The sequence below is a fragment of the Achroia grisella genome, unplaced genomic scaffold (genome assembly GCF_030625045.1).
Source record: "Achroia grisella isolate CSIRO2021 unplaced genomic scaffold, CSIRO_AGI_Agris_v1 utg1179, whole genome shotgun sequence".
In the NCBI taxonomy this organism is placed as follows: Eukaryota; Metazoa; Arthropoda; class Insecta; order Lepidoptera; family Pyralidae; genus Achroia; species Achroia grisella.
In genome coordinates, this window is record NW_026712591.1 from 235,781 (window position 1) to 257,656 (window position 21,876).

A 21,876-nucleotide genomic window follows, 5' to 3' on the forward strand; every position below is an offset into this window, starting at 1 on the left:
TTCAGAAATAATACATTTTGTGATAATAAATAATTATCAATACGCCACATACAATCGTAGTAAGTAGCGGTGGTGGTGGTGGTTCAATATCAAATAGTTTATTATCATATGATAACAATAGGTAGGAATCCACAAATGTACATGCTTAACAAATCGGGTTATCTCTAGTAATAAACGAATTCAACTCTTTACTTGTACTCATATGTCCTACTTATTAGCCAAGTTTATTATGAGTACCTATGAACTCATAACAATGTGTAAATATAGTATAACTTCACTGTGTATCGGCTAATTTTAGTAGTAAATTTTTAATTATTGGATTTTCACACATTGGATTTTTATTTGTACAAAAAAAATATAAAACATTTTCGTTACTAAAGTTATTATAACCGCACATAGTGAGTTTACAAAAACTGTAAAATATGGATCCTTATTACATTAAATTTTATATATAATTTAATATTTTACTTCTACATAATTTTCTCAATACAAATGCCTTATGTATCCATATATTATGTATAATTATTGTTTTAATTTAGAATGCATGAATAATATTTAGTCTAAATTGAAATTTGCTTAATATATTCTCACTAATGGAGTAAATTTTGTATTCGTACAATAATATCACATTTAGCAAGATCTTACTCAACTTATTAGTTCTTTTTGTTTAGATTTTGATATGTTTTACTAATATTATTCATGTGAATGTTATGAATTATAGGATTGTGCGTAATAAAGACCCAAATATACGGATCTTTATTACTAAATAATATAAAAATGACTAATAGTATTATGTGTAAATCGGTACCTACTTACTCGAGTTTTTTCTGAACTTGTGTTGTTACATTACCTACCTAAAATAGGTTAGATTTGCTATGTAATTTTTAGTAATTATGTAGTATACTAGTTCTCTCTTTGTCTCCTCTTTTTAGTGAAAGATAAGCTATGTTCATCCTAACGTATAACTTCACGTATAACATTAGTATGGATGTATAAATAGGTAAGTATACATCACTATATATATCGTCATTAACGTAATTACCTATTTTCTTTTAAAAGCTGGGTATGGAACTCTTCCTACAAAGAGCCTCAAGTTGAATAGATTAGGAATAATATGTAATTAAGAAAGAGTGTTAATTTATAATATATCAACATTTCCTACAATTGCATTGATGTATTTGTATTATTTCTCTAATAAGTCTTTACAATATTTTCGGAACAAGTGAAAAATATCAAGGAATCTTATCACCACCTACATATTCCGTTATAAAAGTCCACCAAATGCATACAACACCATATATAATACCATAAAATATATATTACGCAAGTGAGGATTTTATTGCAGTCAACCGGATTAATGCACTTACAAAGAGACTCCTACACAGGAGGCGGATTTGTGTGTACCTTTTGGAAACCCCAGGTAAAACCATAAAACCTAAATTATATGTTGATGTCAAATTAATAAAACAATAAAACCTGCAATATAATCATAATATGAATGTAATGTAGATAATAATATAATATTACAGTGTATTATCAGGTAAATTAATATTATATAGTATATACCTGAATTATTTTATAAGTAACAATCATCCTGCACTTATTTCGCAGAGTATATGTGACAGATATCATGTAACTCTGTAACCCATTTTCATATAATATAAAGTTACCGGAAGAGATTCTTTAAATGACATCGAAAATTTTACAAAAATCTATTGTGTGATTGATAAAAAATTAGCGGACAAACAAACAAGCCAATATAAAGATATTATTTAAGAATATACTAGCTATACGGATGTTCAAGGATCATACATGTAAACCTTCCTCTTGAATCACTGTATCTATTACCACTATTACTAAAAACTGCATTAAAATCCATTTAAAAATTTAAGCAAACAGACAGCAAAAGCGACTTCATTTTATACTATGTAAAATTGTCAAGAATCGTAACAATACGATTAATATTTTTTACGGTTGTTACATACACTAATAAATCTCTTGCACAAACTTCAACTACATAACTAAATAAACATATGATCAAATCTAGGAAATACGTATATAATTTTTTGACATGATTCTTTATAAATCATATAACTAGCATTTAGCGAGGTTTTTAAAAGTACCCTCAAGCTATCTAAGAGTAAAGTTTTGAAAAGAGTTTATAATTTATTAACTTTATGACGGCATCGGTGCTCTAGCGGTTTAACACACTGCCTTACTTACATTGGTCGCAGTATTTATGAAAAAAAAAATCTGTGTATTTGTATCAGTTATTTAGTACCCATAAGACAAGCCTTAGCTAGATTAACTTGGGTCTAGATGCCCTGTGTGAATTGTCCTGAGATTATTAATATTAGCTTTCTCACTGCTAAAGTCAATCTGCTTATAGTAAACATATTGCAACATAAATTATTTGACAATATCCCTTATATAATTAAATGTATATCTAACGTAAAAATTTCAAAAGTCAAATGTATTCGCAATGAAAACTCAATAATAAAATTTGCTATAGTGTGTTATATTATAAATTAAATAAAATTATTGTTTGTTTTAATATAATTAAGGAATAGGGATTTATTTATTGAATTGGTTCATCCACAATTCGTATAAATATCTCGTATTGAAATTTGATATTACTTTTATAAAGAGCGTCGGCAAATTGAGTAACGTTTTTCAGAATTTTTGTACCTCTGAAACTATAAAAATACCCAGGTTTGTTCTCATTTTCGGAGAACATGTGAGGATTGTACCTGTAAATATAAAAGACATATATTGAAATAAAATTTATCTTTTTTATTAATCATACAACTGTTTAAGTTTGCTAAAATAATCTATTTAATTGGCAACATCATGAGCCTACTAGACATCTCTTAAGGCAAGTCATTCCATCTAGCTGCTGATTATCCACTACATCTTATCTAAGCGCTGTACGCCTATTCTAGAATAAATCTAATCAAATAATATCGATAATGTTTTGATCCCTTAGCGAATTTAGAAGCATAGGTCGCTGCGAGACTATGTATTTGTGGTCTAGTTATATCATAAAGGTAGTTTCGATCCTGGTAGTGCATTCAAATGCGTTGCGGTATATAATCTATAAATATAAATCCTCATAAAATATTAGAGAATCCACGCATCCTATGTACATTACCGGCTGCAAGTATCAAGACTTCAGTTTAGTATTTAGTATTTACGGTATTTTAAATTTTCGGCCTCACATTACAATTATAGATTGAAGTATATCTAATGCATAATGATTAATTATAGCAACAATAATAATAACTTCTATACCTGCTTGAAGAGCAAACATACACATTTACTACGTTCTTTGAACAACTACCTCTAAAACATATTCGCAATGGTTATTTTTGCCTTGTCGTTTTTAATCTTAATTTTTTTTCACATCTGTATTATTATAATAATCCGTAACTAACCTTATATTAAAAAACATAAAATCACCAGCTGACATATCAATATATGTAAGTTATAGCCTATTGTTATTTACTAAAAATTAAAACAATACTCACTCAATTTTGTATTCATCATTCTTTCGTTTAGTATCCAAATATTGACATTTAACAGCACTGTCTTTACCAAAAATAGTCTTCAAATAATGATTTACACTTCCTTCTGGAGTTTCACCGTAGAGGTTATCGAATGAGATATATTTATCTATTAGTGCTTTTATTATTCTGTGAAGATAAGGATATCTTTCAGCATATATTTTGCGCCCAATATATTCTATTTTGCCGGGTCTGTCCGGACCGTCTGGACCATCAGGACCATTTCCTCCAAAACCTCCATTACCTCCAAAGCCCCCATTACCACCAGTTCCACCATCAGGGCCTACTATATGAATATAAGGGTAATCAGGATACAATCCTTGTTTATAAACATATGTGTATTTTCCTTCATCGCCAGGTATATATTTTCCTTCACTTAATGGTCTATAATATTTTCCATCATCATTACCATATTTCTTAGGATAATATTTTCCATCGTCAAATGATGAACATTGTATTCCAGCAAATAATATCAATGGTGCTATCTGAAATATAAATTTAATTGAATCAAACCTTGGTTAGATTCAGTGAAAATAAGCTAATCTGGGATAGGTACAGAGAATATTTCATCCAAAATATAGGCAAAAATAGAAAGTACTAATAGAAGATAGTTGAGAGCGATTTTGAAATGCTGAAAATTTTCTACTTGTATTTCAATATTGACTCATGTCCTAATTAGAATAATTCCTATTATTGAAAGTATTGGATTTCTTACACAAAAGAATTACAACGAATTATTAACCATTAGTATTTTTTTCAATTATCCATATTTTAAAGATAGGTATTGCGACCACTCCAAAATAAATGTTTTATTTTACAGTGGTCGCAATACCTTCAAGTATTATTTTGGTTTAAAATTACATTTTGGGATATTTTAATACGTTATAGCCAAAAAAATCTCAGTCTTTGTTATCACCCTGCCCTAAAAGGTTTATTGAACCTGAAAGGTTTATTCACATCGTGACCTTTGGTTTAATATAAAATTCCACGAGTGCTATCTTGCATAATGAGATCTCTATAGCATGGTAAACGATACGATCAACGTCATGATTATCACTGTATAGAATTTTATAGTAATGTCACATAAAAGGAACAGGAATATATAACAAATTACGTTTTGGTTTACAATAAATTCACAAAATAAATCTAATTGTAAATAAGCAATTATAAAATATAACGTAACGAACGTAAGAATTTCTAGATTCGTTTCTTACTACCAAAAGAACAATTATAATATTATACTATTGTTCGCATAATAAAATATAATTGAAAGTATAAAAATGATTTTTTACAGTTAAATGATTAAAACATTTTTATTCAACTAAGGTTACACATTACATTACACATTGCTTCTTGATTAGTCTAATCTACAGCCATCGCGTGATCGGCACGTACCCAACATTGCTGGCTGCATTGCAGCTTGCCCACCATTCATTTTATGTTATGTTGACTTTATATTATATATTTTTTAATTTATGCCTAATATATACTATATTACTATTTATTTCGTCTCCTATATTGAGCATAAATTATATATGCAATTTGATATAAATTAAACAGTTAACAATTGTTAAATTGTAAAAATTGTTCAATATAAATATTTATTATAATTAATTTAAATATTCCATCAAATGTTGTATGTTTTTAACGAACATAGGAAATATATATTCATATATTGATACGAAATTGGTCAATGTATAATCATTTTTATCAGATTTCTACGCATTTTTATCATAATATCTATAAATATCCAAGAAAAGCGAAACATAGTTTAATTTCGCCATACCTGGATTTAGCGGAATAAATTAACCTAAGATGAACAATATAATATTAGTTTTTTACATCCTGATTTAATCTTATCATGATTATAACCCAAAAAATTAGTGCTTGTTGGTGGTTTGTATAACTTGTAAATGTAAACTTACAAGGATTATTTGCAACACAAAGTTTCTTGCTCGTTCTTCTTGTGATCTGAATATAAACAAATTGTTATGACTATTCAAAAGTGCTTAAATTAAGTTTATTTGAATAAATGATTTTCTATTTCTATTTCTATTTCTATTTCTAAACTTCTGAATATAAACCTACTAAAAATAATCAAACTTAAATTTGCAGTCCATAAATTTTTATAGTTATAGACAGTACATAATTTACTTTCTGTAATAGTAAAATTACTTACAAAGTTCACAACTTGCATGTTGGTATTATTGACATCCAGTTTTTATTTCTTCAAATACAATATCTGCAAATATATGAAATTACATCAAACACGTTTTTTTCATAAGAGCAGTATGTATCCGTCAAAATCATCATATTCTCCATTGACATTTAATTAACATTTAGATGATGAATAAATTTTAGACATACCAAAAGTGGAACAGAATCCTTAAATCAAGGTGTGACGAGGTCAAGCAGAAGAATTAACATACTTTATATGTTCGTTTATTATTAATACAGATATAGCGAAAATACAGCACTATTTCACTGAGATAAGAATATTTCACTGAGAGGGCAACCAGTGGAGTAAGTTCGAGACGACTGACTTGTACGAGGGTCGTAATTCTCTTAGGAATGCACGCAGATTCACTTCAGAATGTCGATTTGCATAAAACAAAAATGAACTTTGAATTGCAACAAAATAAGTAGGCGTACGCATTCCGACCACTTTTGTTTATTTATCTTTATATTGAAACCATATAAAAATAACAGAGAAGGATCTCTGGGATCAATAAATATTATAAAACATTTGTACTATAATCTCAGGACAATTCCCACAGCGCCATCTATACCCAAGTTAAGCTAGTTAAAGCTTGTGTTATGGGTACTAGATAACTAATACACATACATAGATATTTTTTTTTTGTAAATACATACATATTATACATAGAAAACACCCAGACCGATACAAACAATCATACTCAGGAATACAAAATGTTTGTGCCGTGCGAGGAATCGAACCCACGACTATCGGTCGTAAAGCGGTGTTCTAGACCGCTAGACCACCGAGGTCGTCAAACGTTGTACTATATGGAACAATGGTTAATAATTAAGTAATTTTATTCTCGTTGTAAATTATAATCCTCATTTTTTAATTTCTAATTCTATATAAGTCAATATAGCCTGCGTCTTTCCATAATAATCAATCATATTGTAAAAATAGTATTAGAAAATATTCACTCAATGAAAACAACTTATTATATTTCTTAAAATATTTAGTAGAACAAGCAGTCATTGTAATGGAAAGTAATAACAATTAATTAATGCCTATCGAATGCAATTAAACTATGAGTTGGGTAAGAATTAGAGGTAAACATGTATATTTATTACTAAAAAATCAAAACAACGTTCATTGTTCAATGTTTAATTTATATAATAAAATTAATGATCAAAGTGTAAGTAAATGTCACAGATTTTTCGTAATGCCAGATGTCGCGATGATCGACGTTCATCTGCTACTTGCCATATCGATTATACCAATCATTTTTATTAATGTGGGGACCATGACCCGTCTACTGTTACGTTACACGTACTCTTATCTCACATGCATCGGGACGAATCCTACGAAGTTATGTAATGACATCGTCGTCATCATGGTAACTCGACATATTAAAATTATTATATACTATTGTAGTAGAGAACTCACTACATTTAACAATAACGCAGAGATATCATAATACTTATTCTGAATGCATTAATGATGTAGTTGTTAATTCTATTAATAAAATATAAATATTTTTACTTCTAATATAGCAACAACGTTTTATCTATCATGGAGCCATAGGGCAACAATGGAATAACTATAAGCAAGTAGCTACATACGAGTATATATATTTGACAGAACTTTGTTCTAAATTAGGTATATACCTAATTAAGAAAAAAGTCATCTCAGAACTATATATTAATATTCTATCAATCTTCGTGTTATAATGTGAGATATAAATAATATTTTTGAAATAATATATTCTCGTTATTTACATAACTTAATTGTACTACTACGAACATAAAATTAAAAAGCTTAAAAAGTATAATATAATAACTAAAATATATTATTAAAAGGAGTCCCTTTAGGCAAAGTTCCAAAGATACTGGCAGCGTTCCCTCTTTGAGTGGCTAGACTAATTCTTTGTCCGAGGTAGCTGCCAGCTCTTGGATCTTCTGTGATGTCGACTAACCTTTTCGTTATTTCTTTGAATAGTCTTATAGCGCTAGGACCCCACGGACCAAGGATCTCGACACCAAATGGGACAAAATCATATTCGGAGCCTAGACCCCTGTATTTACATGCTTTGGCTTTTTCGCACCAGCTCTGTTGTTGGTTCCATGTAGATGGGATGGATCCAGCATGTCTGAACAGGTTGCATCCCACAATAATATGTTAGACTATTATTACAAAATATACAATAAACAATTTACTATTCGTTGACCTATCTGCTAAGCAACAAGAGGCAACAAGTATTTCCATTATTATTTAGCATAACGCGATTTAATATATAACTCGCCAAATAAATCTACATAAAGGTGATATTAATAACGAGTTGTCAGTTGGAAATATTTAGTTACGCTATCAGTAATGTCACGAGTAAGGCGCGTCCTTGCTTTGCATAGTCTGAAGCCACCAACATCCTGAATATATTTATCAATAAATTATAACAACCTTGGATCTAAAAATTAACAACGAAATAAACAAAACAACTCATTGTTATTTTTAAACCTATGTAACTAAATAAATTTATTTAATGTACTCAAAGAATAGATACGGAACTACAATAAGAACAAACAATATGACCTTTTTATTTTTTTATTGGAACATGTTATTAATATTATTATAAAAGAATAAATTTACTAGATGACCCATCGGAATACGGCATATATGTATATAGCAAAATAAAGTCCGTTTATTTTGCTATATACAAAAATTTTGTGTATACAATTTATTGAAATCCCCTTACTGCTCTCATTTGTCTCTTTACAGATATAAATTATAATAAATATAATGACATAATTGAGAGTAAAATAAGTTCCTATTTTGCCATTAATTTATATAGAGTTATTTCTTATACAAATTTCACTATTCTTTACCTTTAGTTTTATCATTTGCTAAGCTTAGTCTTCAGAAATGAGGATATATTTGGGATAAACTTAACGATTGCCTCGAGCATTACAACATAATCTAGATATGGATCCAAAAGTGCGATTTGGTCCAATATTAGTATTCTAAAGGTAAAGATTTAGATTTTGTCAAGTTTCGAATAACGAATTGGTTATTCATATATATAACTTGTAACACCTATTATTAGACTTTTAAATATAAAAATAGAACTATATACCAATGTAATTAGATTTTTTTCTATGCTCTCTTTATATATATATTTATAAATGGGTTTTACACTCTGCCTTATATAAAATATTTTTAAGTTTCTCGATTTCCCACCTCTTTGTGTACTTAGATAAATAAAATACCAGTATTATGGAATATGAAGCTTTTCAGTATCTTTTATTAATTACGACTAATAAAATAATAATAGTAGATCGGGAAGAATTTTATTACAACAGATAAACTTATCATTATAGGCAAGATTAAAGCGTATATTTCGAACTAGATTTAACGAGGTATGTGAGCTCCAACGGGAACGAATCCATTTTCGTCAGCGGTGTAATCCACTCTATAGGTTACACCATCGGGGCCTACGTACTCATAGAATCCCTTGGCTCGGACACCATCATTTTCGCTATCGATCCTCTCGACCTTGCCGTTCTCTTCAGCCAGGATCTTGTTTTCAGTTTCGTACAAGTAGTGATAACCATCAGGAAGTACGTCTTCTTCTTTACGGATGATGCCGTATTTGTAATCGTAGCTACCGCCAGAGGATACCGATGATGATGAAGCTCCGCTCAAACCACTGTAACCACTCACTCCGGCTCTGGCTCCAGCACTTCCTGCACCTGCGGCACCACCAGCACCGAACAATGACGACGCTGATGCGGCGGCGACTCCAACAGTTTTACCAGCACGCCCAGCAGATCCAGCACCTCCTCTGTGAAATTTTATTGTTACATTTCAATAGACAATTATTGACAATTACATATTATTTTACATTAATACTACAATATTTTTGCTTGTTGATACTTTGAATTATAGAGTAAATTCTCTGAAATAAATTTGTTTACTTTATAAATTAACGTTTTTTTTTAAGATAATGAATAAATTTAATTCTATTACGTCGACTAAAAATAGTGTCTAACTCATGGACTTTAAAACATATATTATTTATTTCTAGTGAAAACATTATTATATTTATTATTCTTGTGCGTCTAGTATCTAATAATACACTTTACCTTTACCAGTCAAAACAAAATTAAATAAAATCAAAACAAATTTACTTCATTATATCGCTATTATATAGAAACTATTAAATTATTAATAAATAAATCAAATTGCCAAAGGCTCGCCAGCACGTATTCTCTTATGTTTTTTATGATAACTTCAATCTATAAACTAAACGAATATGTACTAAATACTATAAGAATATTCTGCGAATATTTAACAATAGTCTACAGACGGTTGTAAAAACAGTCTGAGATAGTATTACGATGAAACTCCTAGGATTAATAAATAATAATAAAATCCATGTGCGAAAAGCATCCATCCAAAGTGTATGATACTAGAAAGTGTTAATCTACGAGTATTATGATTGTAATGTGTTACTTACACGTAGGGGTTGGCTTGGTGTACGTATGCACCTCCGGGACCGCCGGCATCGCTGGAGCCAGAGTAGTAACCACCACCTGCGCCGCGGTCGCCGCGGTCTCCGCTGTAACCATTGAGAAAGTCCATATAGTTCATTATACATGTAAACTGACTAATTATAATTATGATGAAAATAATTATTTATAGTGTACATATAAGACAAAATTCGGGATTAACTTATATAATAATAATATATTATTAGCTTATTGTGAATTTAAATACTCTTGTATAGGAAGGGGTGGCCGCCCTTCGCCGGCGGCTCGGTTTGTGATCTGAACGTAAAATAGTCTAAAGTAAACATATATATAAAACATCCGTAACCGTACCGTAAACCGTACTCATGAATACAAATGTTTGTACCGTGCGAGGAATCAAACCCGCGACCATCGAAGTAACGCATTGTACTGAACTGCTCGACCACCGAGGCCGTCACTTAATATTTATGACATACCTAAATATTTTTTGTGGAAAGTCCTAGGTATAGTTTGCTCTAATATATTGATCGGCGTCCTAAGTTCCTTCAAAAAATATGTGCCGTGCCATATTCGCTCGACTTGGTCAGGTTAAACTATACATATATGCATATAACTTAACCCTAGGAGTAGTATTTGAAATAGTCTTTGAAACTTATGGACGAAAGCTAACTAGAATAGCATCAGTGCTAACACTTATCTACATATACCTATATAGATGTACATCCTGCATATTGTTACATTTATTTCCATGAGGATAAGAAATCTTTCACATAAGGGACACATAGGGACTTAGCCATCCATAGAGTGACAGCGCACGGGGATTATGTGCACTTATCAAGGAAGTTATATTCAGTACTACACTTTTTCCTTAGACATACATCATTAGATGAAAATATTTCAGTTATTGACAGCATTTAGACTTCTTTAACTTTCAGTTCCACACTTTATTCTCTCTCACTCACAGTAGGCTAAACTGCTAGACCATTGAGGCCATCATTATTAGTAATAATATATAATTAAAATCTTTTCTTACTTGTAAGCCCCAGAATTGTCAGGTACGTAGCGGCCGGACTGGTCACGGCTGGGATCGTACCGACCTGAGTTGTCGTATGCACCAGAGTTGTACTGCCCTGCGTTATATGCTCCCGAATTGTATTGACCAGCATTGTAGGGAGAGGCTGTAGCAGTTGCTGTAGCGACCACACGCTTAGGGAACCCCCTGAAACTGTTAAGGACATGCGTGAAATAATTGTCTTTATAGCTACTGGACATTATTAATTATCTTTCAAACTTATGACGAAAATTAGCTAGAATAGCATCAATTTCTTATTAAAAAAAGAAGTTCAGTATGCATCATGACACAATTACTATGGCAATTGGTAGTTCATTATTATTAAATTAAGGTATTGCATAAACAATAAGATAATGTAATGCTTTGTAATAGTAAAAATTCTAATCGTTACAATACAAATACCTATAAGGAATAATAAGAAAATATATAATTACCCGGGGAGTTCTGCACCAAGAGCAACTGTCAGCGACAGACAAAGTACCTGAAAAGAAATTCATATATTATTACATAAATTTTTCAAGATTATCAATTTATTTCTATATATTAGTTATTTAACTATATAACATGTATATTTATAAATACAAAATAATTTTGATTGATAATAATAAAAACGTCAGAATATCCAACATTATAAAAAAAATATCATACAAATTACATCAAGTAGATTGCCTATTTGACAGTTATTAATTCATAACTTATTATAATTGAGTATAATCACATTATTATAGTATATATCATCACTTCATTTCTGTTAGTATTATGTTAATAAAAAACAAACTCTATGCAAATATCACTTCACTGAAACACGTACTTTACGTCACTTACCAAAAACTGACGCATTTTCGTAGTTATCTGTCGCGCTTAACTACCTGAATGTTCTCTTTTAAAGATCAAAGCCTATTTATACCTTTTTTGACTAATTTTATATATTGAATTCTCGCGTCCGCTTCGTCTCTCATTTATAATGTGAAGATCGACGTTTATTCATTAGCCAGAGCTTCTCAATCTTGTTGATTTTGTCATCTAATTATATGTCTATTAGGCCGATACTTAGAATATCATAAGATTTAGAGAACAAAAACAAAAAGCTGTAATATAAGAAATCATACTCATATTGCTTGTAATGTAATTTTTACTTTTCCACATCAGTCAAGCTAATTGAAAATACTCGTTTTTGGTGTCCTGGTATGAAGAATATTGTATTATATTAAACCGATAAGACGTGATATGTAGTGGTATCCTAAAAATGTTTCAAAGTATTGATAATAGCCACTGTATTGGGACCTTGAATAAATTCTTACATTTTTTGTATAATGTAAAGTTTTTATTTAAAATATAAGGAATAAAAAAAATCTATTTTAAATTGTATTAGGACTATCACTGGACACCACTTACTCTGATCTTTCTGGTAGTATAATTATGAATTTCGAAAGGCAATGTCAAGTGAATACATAATTTATCTTTATTATCAAAATCGAGACATATGGATGTATGTTTTGTCTCATTTACTTATAGTCGTCTCATATAGGTACAAAAACATAAAATTTACCAATAACATATATGTACAACTCTATGACAAAATTAAGTTTAACCATTTTTTTCGGCAGCATTGTGTGAAATTAGGTATTCATTCAAAAAATAATTAAGGATGTTTATAATTGTACAAATAAAGTAAGAGAATTTGATAATATTATTATTGTAATGAATTTGAGGCTGGTCATAGATGGTTATTAAACCTATACAATACATTATGCAGCTTTCCTTACACATTATGTTCTATTGAGTATTGGTTATATGATGCTGTTCATGTACTAAGTGGTTTATTATATGTTCATTGTACGCTAAGTACTTCACTCACACAGACAACTTGCAAAGTCTATTTCAGCAAAACATATTCGTTGTCTCGATTACCAAATTGTTTTAATACAGTTTATCATAACATAGTTTGAGAATCGCGTATAGCAGCTAATTAATTATCATTTTCATAGGATGGACCGATTCTTACTTAGTATGTATAATAAATGAACCAACTCATTCATATACACTTAGGAGCAAAAGTATAGTATAATAACATTTATTCGTAATATTTTGTTATGTACCTGAATGTTTCTGAATTACGTTATATAATGTCTATCTATATTGACGTTGAATAAATAGTTATTTTTGTTTTTATTTAGTTATATAAAGTTATCGTCCCACATCTAATTATTACTTATCTTAATTCCACCAACAGACAAGAAAAGAAAAATTCTTGCACAATATATGTTTATTAATGACTTTCAGTCTCCAGTATAGATAACATTATAAATTTCTGTACTAATAGCTGACTTATTACGCCTTGTGCAATTCCCAATGTTTTATAATATTTTATTTTTATCTATTTCTATGATCTTACTTTATTCTATTATAATCATACATATTCAACTTAAACAATTAAATGAGCTGTTTTTTGTACATATTCTTTAGCAGTAAAATAAATTATATTGTATAATATCAGGACACTGACGTATATTGTTGTACACTGAAAGTTACATAATCTTTATTACTTTTTATAAATGATTTAATAAGCTTTTAGATAATATATAAAATATCATAATTAAACTACCTTTATTTTAAATGATAATAATATAATTATCGAATTTCAGTATAAAAACCTTCCTTTCACAATTATCGCTGTTACAATAGTACTAGTTTTTCGTTTAATAACTACATATTTGATAAAACAAATACTATTGAAAATAAATCAGGAGCTCTATACTTTTGGTCACAAGTTTAGTTTAGGATACACAAGAAGGTACATTGTGTCGTATATGTTTACCGGTCACTGTCACCAAGGCCATGTCAATATTTCCCCTATTAACGCTATTTTACTTTAATACTTTTATTATATTGTTAATCGTGATAAAACTGTAAATAAAATATATTGATACTGTTATTTCAAAACCTAACTTTTTTACTTCTACTATTTAAGTAGGTAAGGTTTTTAAAATCCTGGAATTACGGTGAAAAAACCTATAATAGGTGCAGTAGATACCTACAGTGTAATTTAGTGCAGATAATAATGAGCTTTTAGACAACGCTCAACAAGATTACGACTAATATCTTTATTGACAGATTACATTTTATTTAACTTTTTTAATCGATAGTGTATCGTGAATTGAGTCCTAGTTGAAATTGTAAACAAATGGCACAATTACAAAAAGTGTAAAAATATCTGGGTAGATATTAATTACATATGAAGTTATGCTTGATTATCCATCTAAACCGTGCTATTGCGGTTCAAGCCAGACTTTGTGTAAGTACTGCCTTATAGCATGCCTGTGTAGGCTACATTCGTTAACAATAATATCAAAATATTTGCATTTCAATTAATTATAATAATACTTTAAGTAGTTTAGTACAGAACTGATAGAAACTGGAATATAGAAACTGCGAATAATTGCTATATTGTTCAGATGATCGAAATATCATCTGAACAACAAGGCAAGGCGCTACTGTGACATTCTAACGAGATATAAATGCAACTACAAGTCTTCTCTTGATTATGATAATATCTATTTATATTGCACGTAAATTTTACGCTTTATCAGTACTAGTTTAACATGTAAAATGCTAATTTCGGTTCATCAAGAAATGAACATGTTCTCTTTATTACCTATTGCAAACATCGTTAAAAGACAAGTCATAATATGATCATTATATATTATTGTATACCTATTATACGTATATAATGATATGCGTGGGATTGTCCTCAATATTCATGATTTTTATGTCCCTGGAGCCGTATATCTACTAAATTATTAAATGTCAAATTTGAATATTATATCGTGCAAGCCAATACATATTCTTATGTCTATACATTTGGTGTAAAATCTATTTTATTACCAAGGAAATCACTTTTAATACAATGATCAATATATCAATAATAAGTATTGCCGAAACAAAAAAATATTGATCTTACACTTCAACTTTTATATAATACCGAATGAAAAGATAAAAAAATATTTACATAAAACAAAATATAGAATAAGTATAATATATATAATAAATATATAGTAATAAATAAATGTATAATAAAATAGAAACCAGGCGATACCTGTTTGGTTACAGGAAATACACTGAAGTTTTAACAGCATATATTTTTTAATTATGAGTTAACATATTAACTAATCAAAATTGGAAACAATAACCCACAAATAATTTTAAAAAAGGGCACTAATTCCTTGTTTGAATTTTTAAATTTCGATATAGCGTAAATCCGTACGATTATACCATAGCCATTTGATTACCAGCAATACATGATGGCGTACAAAAATATATGCTTACAAAGTACGAAGATCAATCGTCTACTATAGAACCGTTGTAAAAATTTAAATTTTATTTTATTTTATTTTTATAACTAGAAGGAATTTTTATTCTTAATTTTTAATTTGTAACATTAGTTATCAATTCTCTCACAATATAAAGATAATCAGTGCATATACCTACATCATTTGTTTTACTCTTAACTACACTTTTGTCAATCTATTAACTCTAAATTTACCTTTCTCTAAAGAAACACAAGCGTAATATATAAACATTTATTACGCTTTCGTTTCTTTAGAATTGTATAATCTTATACACATACATATTAAACGATTATAAATCTCATTCACATCATATATTTTGTAATCGGACTAATTAACGTAACATCAAATCATAAATCAATTAAAATTTTATAACCCGACTCGTCAAAGGTGAGAATTTATAGTAAATTATAAGTCGTCACTTCAACGTCAATGCTCCCAATATATATATATTAATTTTTATCATTCTATACTTACATAATATTTAAGTCGAATATAGTATTCCAAGTATGTCGTTAAATTGATTCTCTAAGTACACAAGTAAGTAAACATGTAATACCCAGTTGATATTGAAATTTAATTTATCAATCATATACGGTATTCACCGTCTTACTCATATTTTGCTCATTCATTCATTAATTGTAATTAACAAGCGTAAAAAGAACATACAACATCAATTAAATTATTCATTCATAATTATGTTGATCAGTGTTGGTAATTGAGTCATTACGTTTAGAGAACGCTGTACTAAGAATTCATTTATATACTCATTTGTATAGTAAAATAGTAGTAAGTGCTAATGTAAATAAGTACTATACAAATACAACTTAATATATACATACTCAAATTAATTATTTAATCTAAAATGTAATATTAATAAATTCATAAAATTATTTTGTTTTGCATTTACAAGCATTAATATGATGGATTAATTCTTTAGGTGTGCTTATTAAGGCTCTGTATTGGCAAATATAAGTCATAATATTTTTAAATTATCATTTTTTGTAGTTTTATTTTTTTATCATTTATTTGCAGTTATAAATGAAATAATAAATATTTCATTTATATATATTCATTTTATTACATATATTCATTTATATATATTTATATCCTTTTTCATTTGTGCATATCATAACTAGAAAATAAAAGCATTTTATGAAAATTTAACACCAAGGTTATCGTTGTTCTAGTAATATTATAAGTTGGAGGTAGGTATATGAACTAGGAAATTACAAAACGCATTATATACATAATCGACAGTCTCGCCTATTTCGTTGGACAATAGGTTCCAATATGTCTAAATTCAGAGAAGACTACTTCACATAAAATCTTTTATATCTCCTTTAATTTACTTTAAAACCTACCGATACTTTGTTCTTCCCATTACATTATAAAAGTGATGTATTATAAATGTTGCAATGATATATTATTTTGAGTATTATAAATTAATTATGTGATAATTTAACCTATCCATTTACATGGTATGCTCATATTACATGGACATACAAGAGGGCCGACGGATCAGAGAAAAAAAGTGATTAAAGTACGCAATATTCATACATAGATTTACGTTATAGACAATACGTTAAAATCCAAGCAGATTTCACCTGTACATTCGAATTAATATCTAGAAAATTATTTAATAGTAAAAAATTGATAAACTGTAACTATCGAATAAAATAACAATTACATTTAAGCAACATCCATTTTCATACTACATTTTATAACCTACGAACAAATAAAGTAGAATAATAGAAGGACGACTCCAGTATTTACTCATCCTATACCTTGATTAAATAATCCTAATATATGTGTTATTGAAACAAATAACTACTGCCGACTAACTAACATTGACATTTAACATAAAGACTTGGTTATTTATGCGCATCTGCTCTCTTTTCAACGACTACAGGTTTCTATAAATACGTATAGACGTGACCATCACCTTCAACATTTAATACAACGGTTATATATACCTAATGTGTAATAATATATATCTAATGTGTATTATATATACTATATAATATTGTAACCAACCGTTTCGTTTGTTTTTTTCTAGCAAGCAACACTTAAGAAAATTCCAAAATGACATCAGGTTCAATATTAAAAATTAGCTTTCAAACCATGACATGCCTACACTAGACATATCTTGTACTGTACAATGTATAATAGAACGATTAATAATTTAAATAACATATTAGGCCCCTAAGACACGAATATTGTATTATGATTGCAGACAAATGAATCTTCAATACCTAATTGTACAAAAAGTCAGATTAATATTTTTACAGATAAGATAACTAAACCTGAGACATACCTACTTCTAAACTAACAGTTCAAGGCTATCATCTCCAACGAAAATAAAAAAAATGCCGAAAGACAAATCGTAAAACATGGTTAAATATGCTAATTAGTTTCATGATCACCATAGATACGACCACAAATATTTTTAATATGGTTCAAGTTTTTGTTACACCACATTTATTACAATAAAAATCCATGTCAGAGGTTTGAAAAATATTTTTAGATGCTATAACTTAAACTGTAGAAAACAGGTTCCATATTATACGCTAGATACTACTTACCTAGAAAGAATAACGAACGAAAATAATTTAATCTTTGTTTCATGCCTAGATCTTGAGTACAAGTATTCCAAAGTTTTTATAATTTATTGTATTTCAATAAAATAAAAATACAAGCTCAATCTTCGATCCACTTCCTATAAGCAGACTGGGGTCAATCACAAGACCCTTTAATGACAAACCACGCCTATGCTGAAACAAACCGATTTCCTAAAACTCGTCCACTCATGTGAAGCGGTCGATACAAAGCATATAAATGGATGTTGTTATCATATATCAATAACAATTATATGTGGGTGTTCTTAAAGAAGCAAAACATATTTCTAGTCTTGATCTATATTTATATATTTACCTCAAGACCGATGAAAAACCCTCATTTGAACGTTCTTATTCTAGATAGATTGATTGTACTATTGTATTCAGCATGAACACTCTTGGAATACAATGGCATGATTTTTAAACTAAGTACTAAAGAGAATATTTTTTCTTTGCCAATTGCCATTTTTAGTTTCATAACTATCATTATATTGTAAAATACAATAACGCCGAAAAACTACATTTCTGAATTAAATAGGACATATCTACGTTTTAACTATACGAAGTTTTAAGGCGTTTCTGTATGATTTTACGTCAAAAATTGTGGTATAAGAAACTTTAATGAGTGTTACCGTAGGACTTTAACTAAAGTATTCCTTCATGTGCTATTGTCAATTACTCTGATACGTGTAAACTTCATAGAAAATACTGGATTATATTTAAATGTAAATGTTGTGGCATACAGGCTTATGCACACCTAATTTACAATCAGGTTTGCCATAAGCCTCGCCATAAAACCGTCGCATATAAAATCATACATAAATCACGTTATCATGTCTCCAGGATGGTTATGCCTCTTATCTCTTATTTTAGTAATTTCAGTACCTAATTTGCATGTTACAACCGAAATACCTTACCAACACGTACCCACACAGACTATTTTTACAGTCTACTTCTGGATAACACAAAAATATGATTCATTAGTATATATATAGAGAGAGAAAGTTAGAAAGAAACCAATTTACTATTCCATGGATTCACCGTATGGATGCTGGGTGCATCCTCTGGTAGAGAGGGTAAATCCGAGCAGTTCCCGGGACTTGAGGCCCACTGTGTAATAATGTAAATTTATCAATATTTTTCCTAGTGCAGCTAGGTAACTGGTTTACTGCTTCGCTGTATGAAAATGAGTGGCGAGTATAGAGGGCACTCTAAAGTCTAAACTCGTAGAAATGCCTACTTAGGGAACGGCTGAAGGTGTCCTGCTTCATGAGTTGAACTTAAGTTGTTGTAATTGGTATCTCTAATATCATATAATCGAGTTCCCATTGAAAAATCCTCATAGGAGTTTGATCGATGGTTTAATGAGCATTTATAAATAAATAATTACGACGCCGTATAACTCAATTTAGAGACCAGGCACATACACAATTTATTCGTTAATCCACTAAAAATGTATTTTATTAAGACGAACTTTACTATGAGGGTACATGTACTTCACATTTACGTATATATAAATATATATATATACACATATATCTGAGTCAAAATAATATCTTTTAAGACAGTAAATGGTCTTTAATATATATATAACACTAGCTGTGCCCCGCGTAGACTATCTTTTTACCAAATTTCATTTTAATCCGTTCAGTAGCATTTATAATAAAAATATTAGTAAGAATATATTAAATGCCATTTACTGTCTTAAAACTTATGACTTTGCCCATTATATACAATCTTACAAATTTGCTAGTTACTTCAATTCAGGCGAAAATGCATTTATATATAACATTATATTCACATCATCATCTCTGTCTCCCATTTGCTAAGGCAGACTTATATATTTTTCAAAACTATTTTTAATATCAATGTATTATCGGCATGTGACGATGCACAGCATCTGTGAGAGTGCGCCCGTAGTACTTCCCTTCTAATCTACCAATAGTAAGAACTTCCGGTTTTGTTTAGCGACTTCCGGTTCCGTTTAAGAACTTCCGTTTCCGTTTAGCGACTTCCGGTACTAATTATTTGCTGTCTTAGGAGGTGTGTCGACCAACGACCACCAAGCCTCATAGCGTCGTTACTTCCCGAACAGTGAACATCTAATTTTATCTTAGTTTGCTAACGATATAGTTGCAAAATTTATAATTAGTTTAATACTTAAATCTAAAGTGTGATCATGAGTAATAGTGAAGTGAATAACGAAGAAGCTCTGCTACACCGCGCATCGAGCCCGGCCTCAGCTCCGGCATCCGGCAGTGGCGGTACCCGGCGCCGACATACCTGCAGTAGCGACTCTGCTTCCGCTTCATCGGATTCCTCAGACCACCAGGTAAAAAGAAAAAGACAAGGTGAGTCAGATTTTGATATACAGAATCTTATGTACAGAGTTAATGCATTGACAAATATTTTATTGCAAAATTCATGTCTACCATCTTTTCAACCGGAAGAAATTCAGAATATGCCTAGCAATTGTACAGCGGCACATACAGTGGCGATTAACGCACCGGCCGCGGCGTCCACGGACACTATCCGTGACCCACCATCGAGACCCACCACAATGGTGTCCTCCGATTTTTCTTTACGGCGCCCAACGGCTGCTGTACCAAATGAAACGCGGTTTTTAAATCTTGGCCAAGTTAATACAACCTCTAAAGACCCTAAAGTACCCCGGGCGGACCCCGAGCATTTAAAGCGGTTAGAATTGCTGCAAAAATTCGGTGATCCATCTTGGAAAGAGGTTCGATATACTGACGCCTTGAAAATACATTGTGCCACCCCTGGTTTTGTTGAGTTGGATATAAATGATGAACTGAGACAATTCCAAAAAGGCAAAGACTATTCAGCTAAATCCGAAAAAATTGTAGCTGCTATTTGTAATGGATTGTTGACACAGCGTGATCTATTGAATCAAAGCCTGCAACAACTGGTTGACTGGGCGGCAGCCCTCATACAACTCTGTCTGCTGGAAATATTTTTGATAAAATTTCAGAATTATTTCAACCTAATTCTAAATTTCATAAAGTAAGCGAAGAAATTATGCAAATAGTTTGCGGTAAGCGGGCAGAATGTATCGAAACTCGCCGGGAGCGTATCCTGGGTGAGCTGCCAAACAAGAACTTACGTGAGGGTCTCCGTAAGATACCTCCAAGTTCTGGGTACCTTTTTAATGAAACTCACCTGCATGCTTACATTGCAAACACAGGTGGGATGGATAAATGGGTTCGACCATGGTTTGACTCGGGAAAAGAGCTCCTTAAACCAAATACTAAACCTTGTTATAAGCATAGTAAACCTGGTCCGTCACGTGAGGCCAGTCAGCCCTTTCGTAATCAAGAGCACGCATCAAATTCAAGGAAGAACAAAAACTTTACCTATCGTCCAGAGCAGAAAAGATCGAAGAAAGTCTATCATCGAAAGGACAGCCTTCCCGGCAAAAAGAAATTCGATAAATGACTCGCAACTCATACAACCCAGGTTTTACGGAGGCTGTCTTCGAGCGTATCGGAGGCAGTGGCAGGCGCTTCGGGCTCCGGAGGCCCTTCTCGGAATGA

At 30.4% G+C, this 21,876-nt stretch overlaps 2 protein-coding genes across 2 annotated transcripts; both read right to left on the minus strand.

Moving 5' to 3' along the window:
- Positions 1-2,541: 2,541 nt before the first annotated feature.
- LOC131853133 (uncharacterized) lies at positions 2,542-6,147 on the minus strand. The gene is made up of 4 exons (XM_059203957.1): positions 5,931-6,147; positions 5,743-5,805; positions 3,528-4,048; positions 2,542-2,750 (listed from the first exon to the last, which is right to left on the minus strand). The coding sequence occupies exons 2-4, from the start codon at positions 5,758-5,760 to the stop codon at positions 2,579-2,581; spliced, it is 711 nt and encodes a 236-aa protein (XP_059059940.1). The 5' UTR covers positions 5,761-5,805; positions 5,931-6,147; the 3' UTR covers positions 2,542-2,578.
- A 2,902-nt stretch (positions 6,148-9,049) lies between these two features.
- On the minus strand, positions 9,050-12,198 carry LOC131852632 (larval cuticle protein LCP-30-like). Its single transcript, XM_059203330.1, has 5 exons — positions 12,184-12,198; positions 11,793-11,839; positions 11,320-11,511; positions 10,274-10,375; positions 9,050-9,598 (listed from the first exon to the last, which is right to left on the minus strand). Exons 1-5 carry the CDS (start codon positions 12,196-12,198, stop codon positions 9,166-9,168), a joined length of 789 nt encoding a protein of 262 aa, XP_059059313.1. The 3' UTR covers positions 9,050-9,165.
- Positions 12,199-21,876: the final 9,678 nt, after the last annotated feature.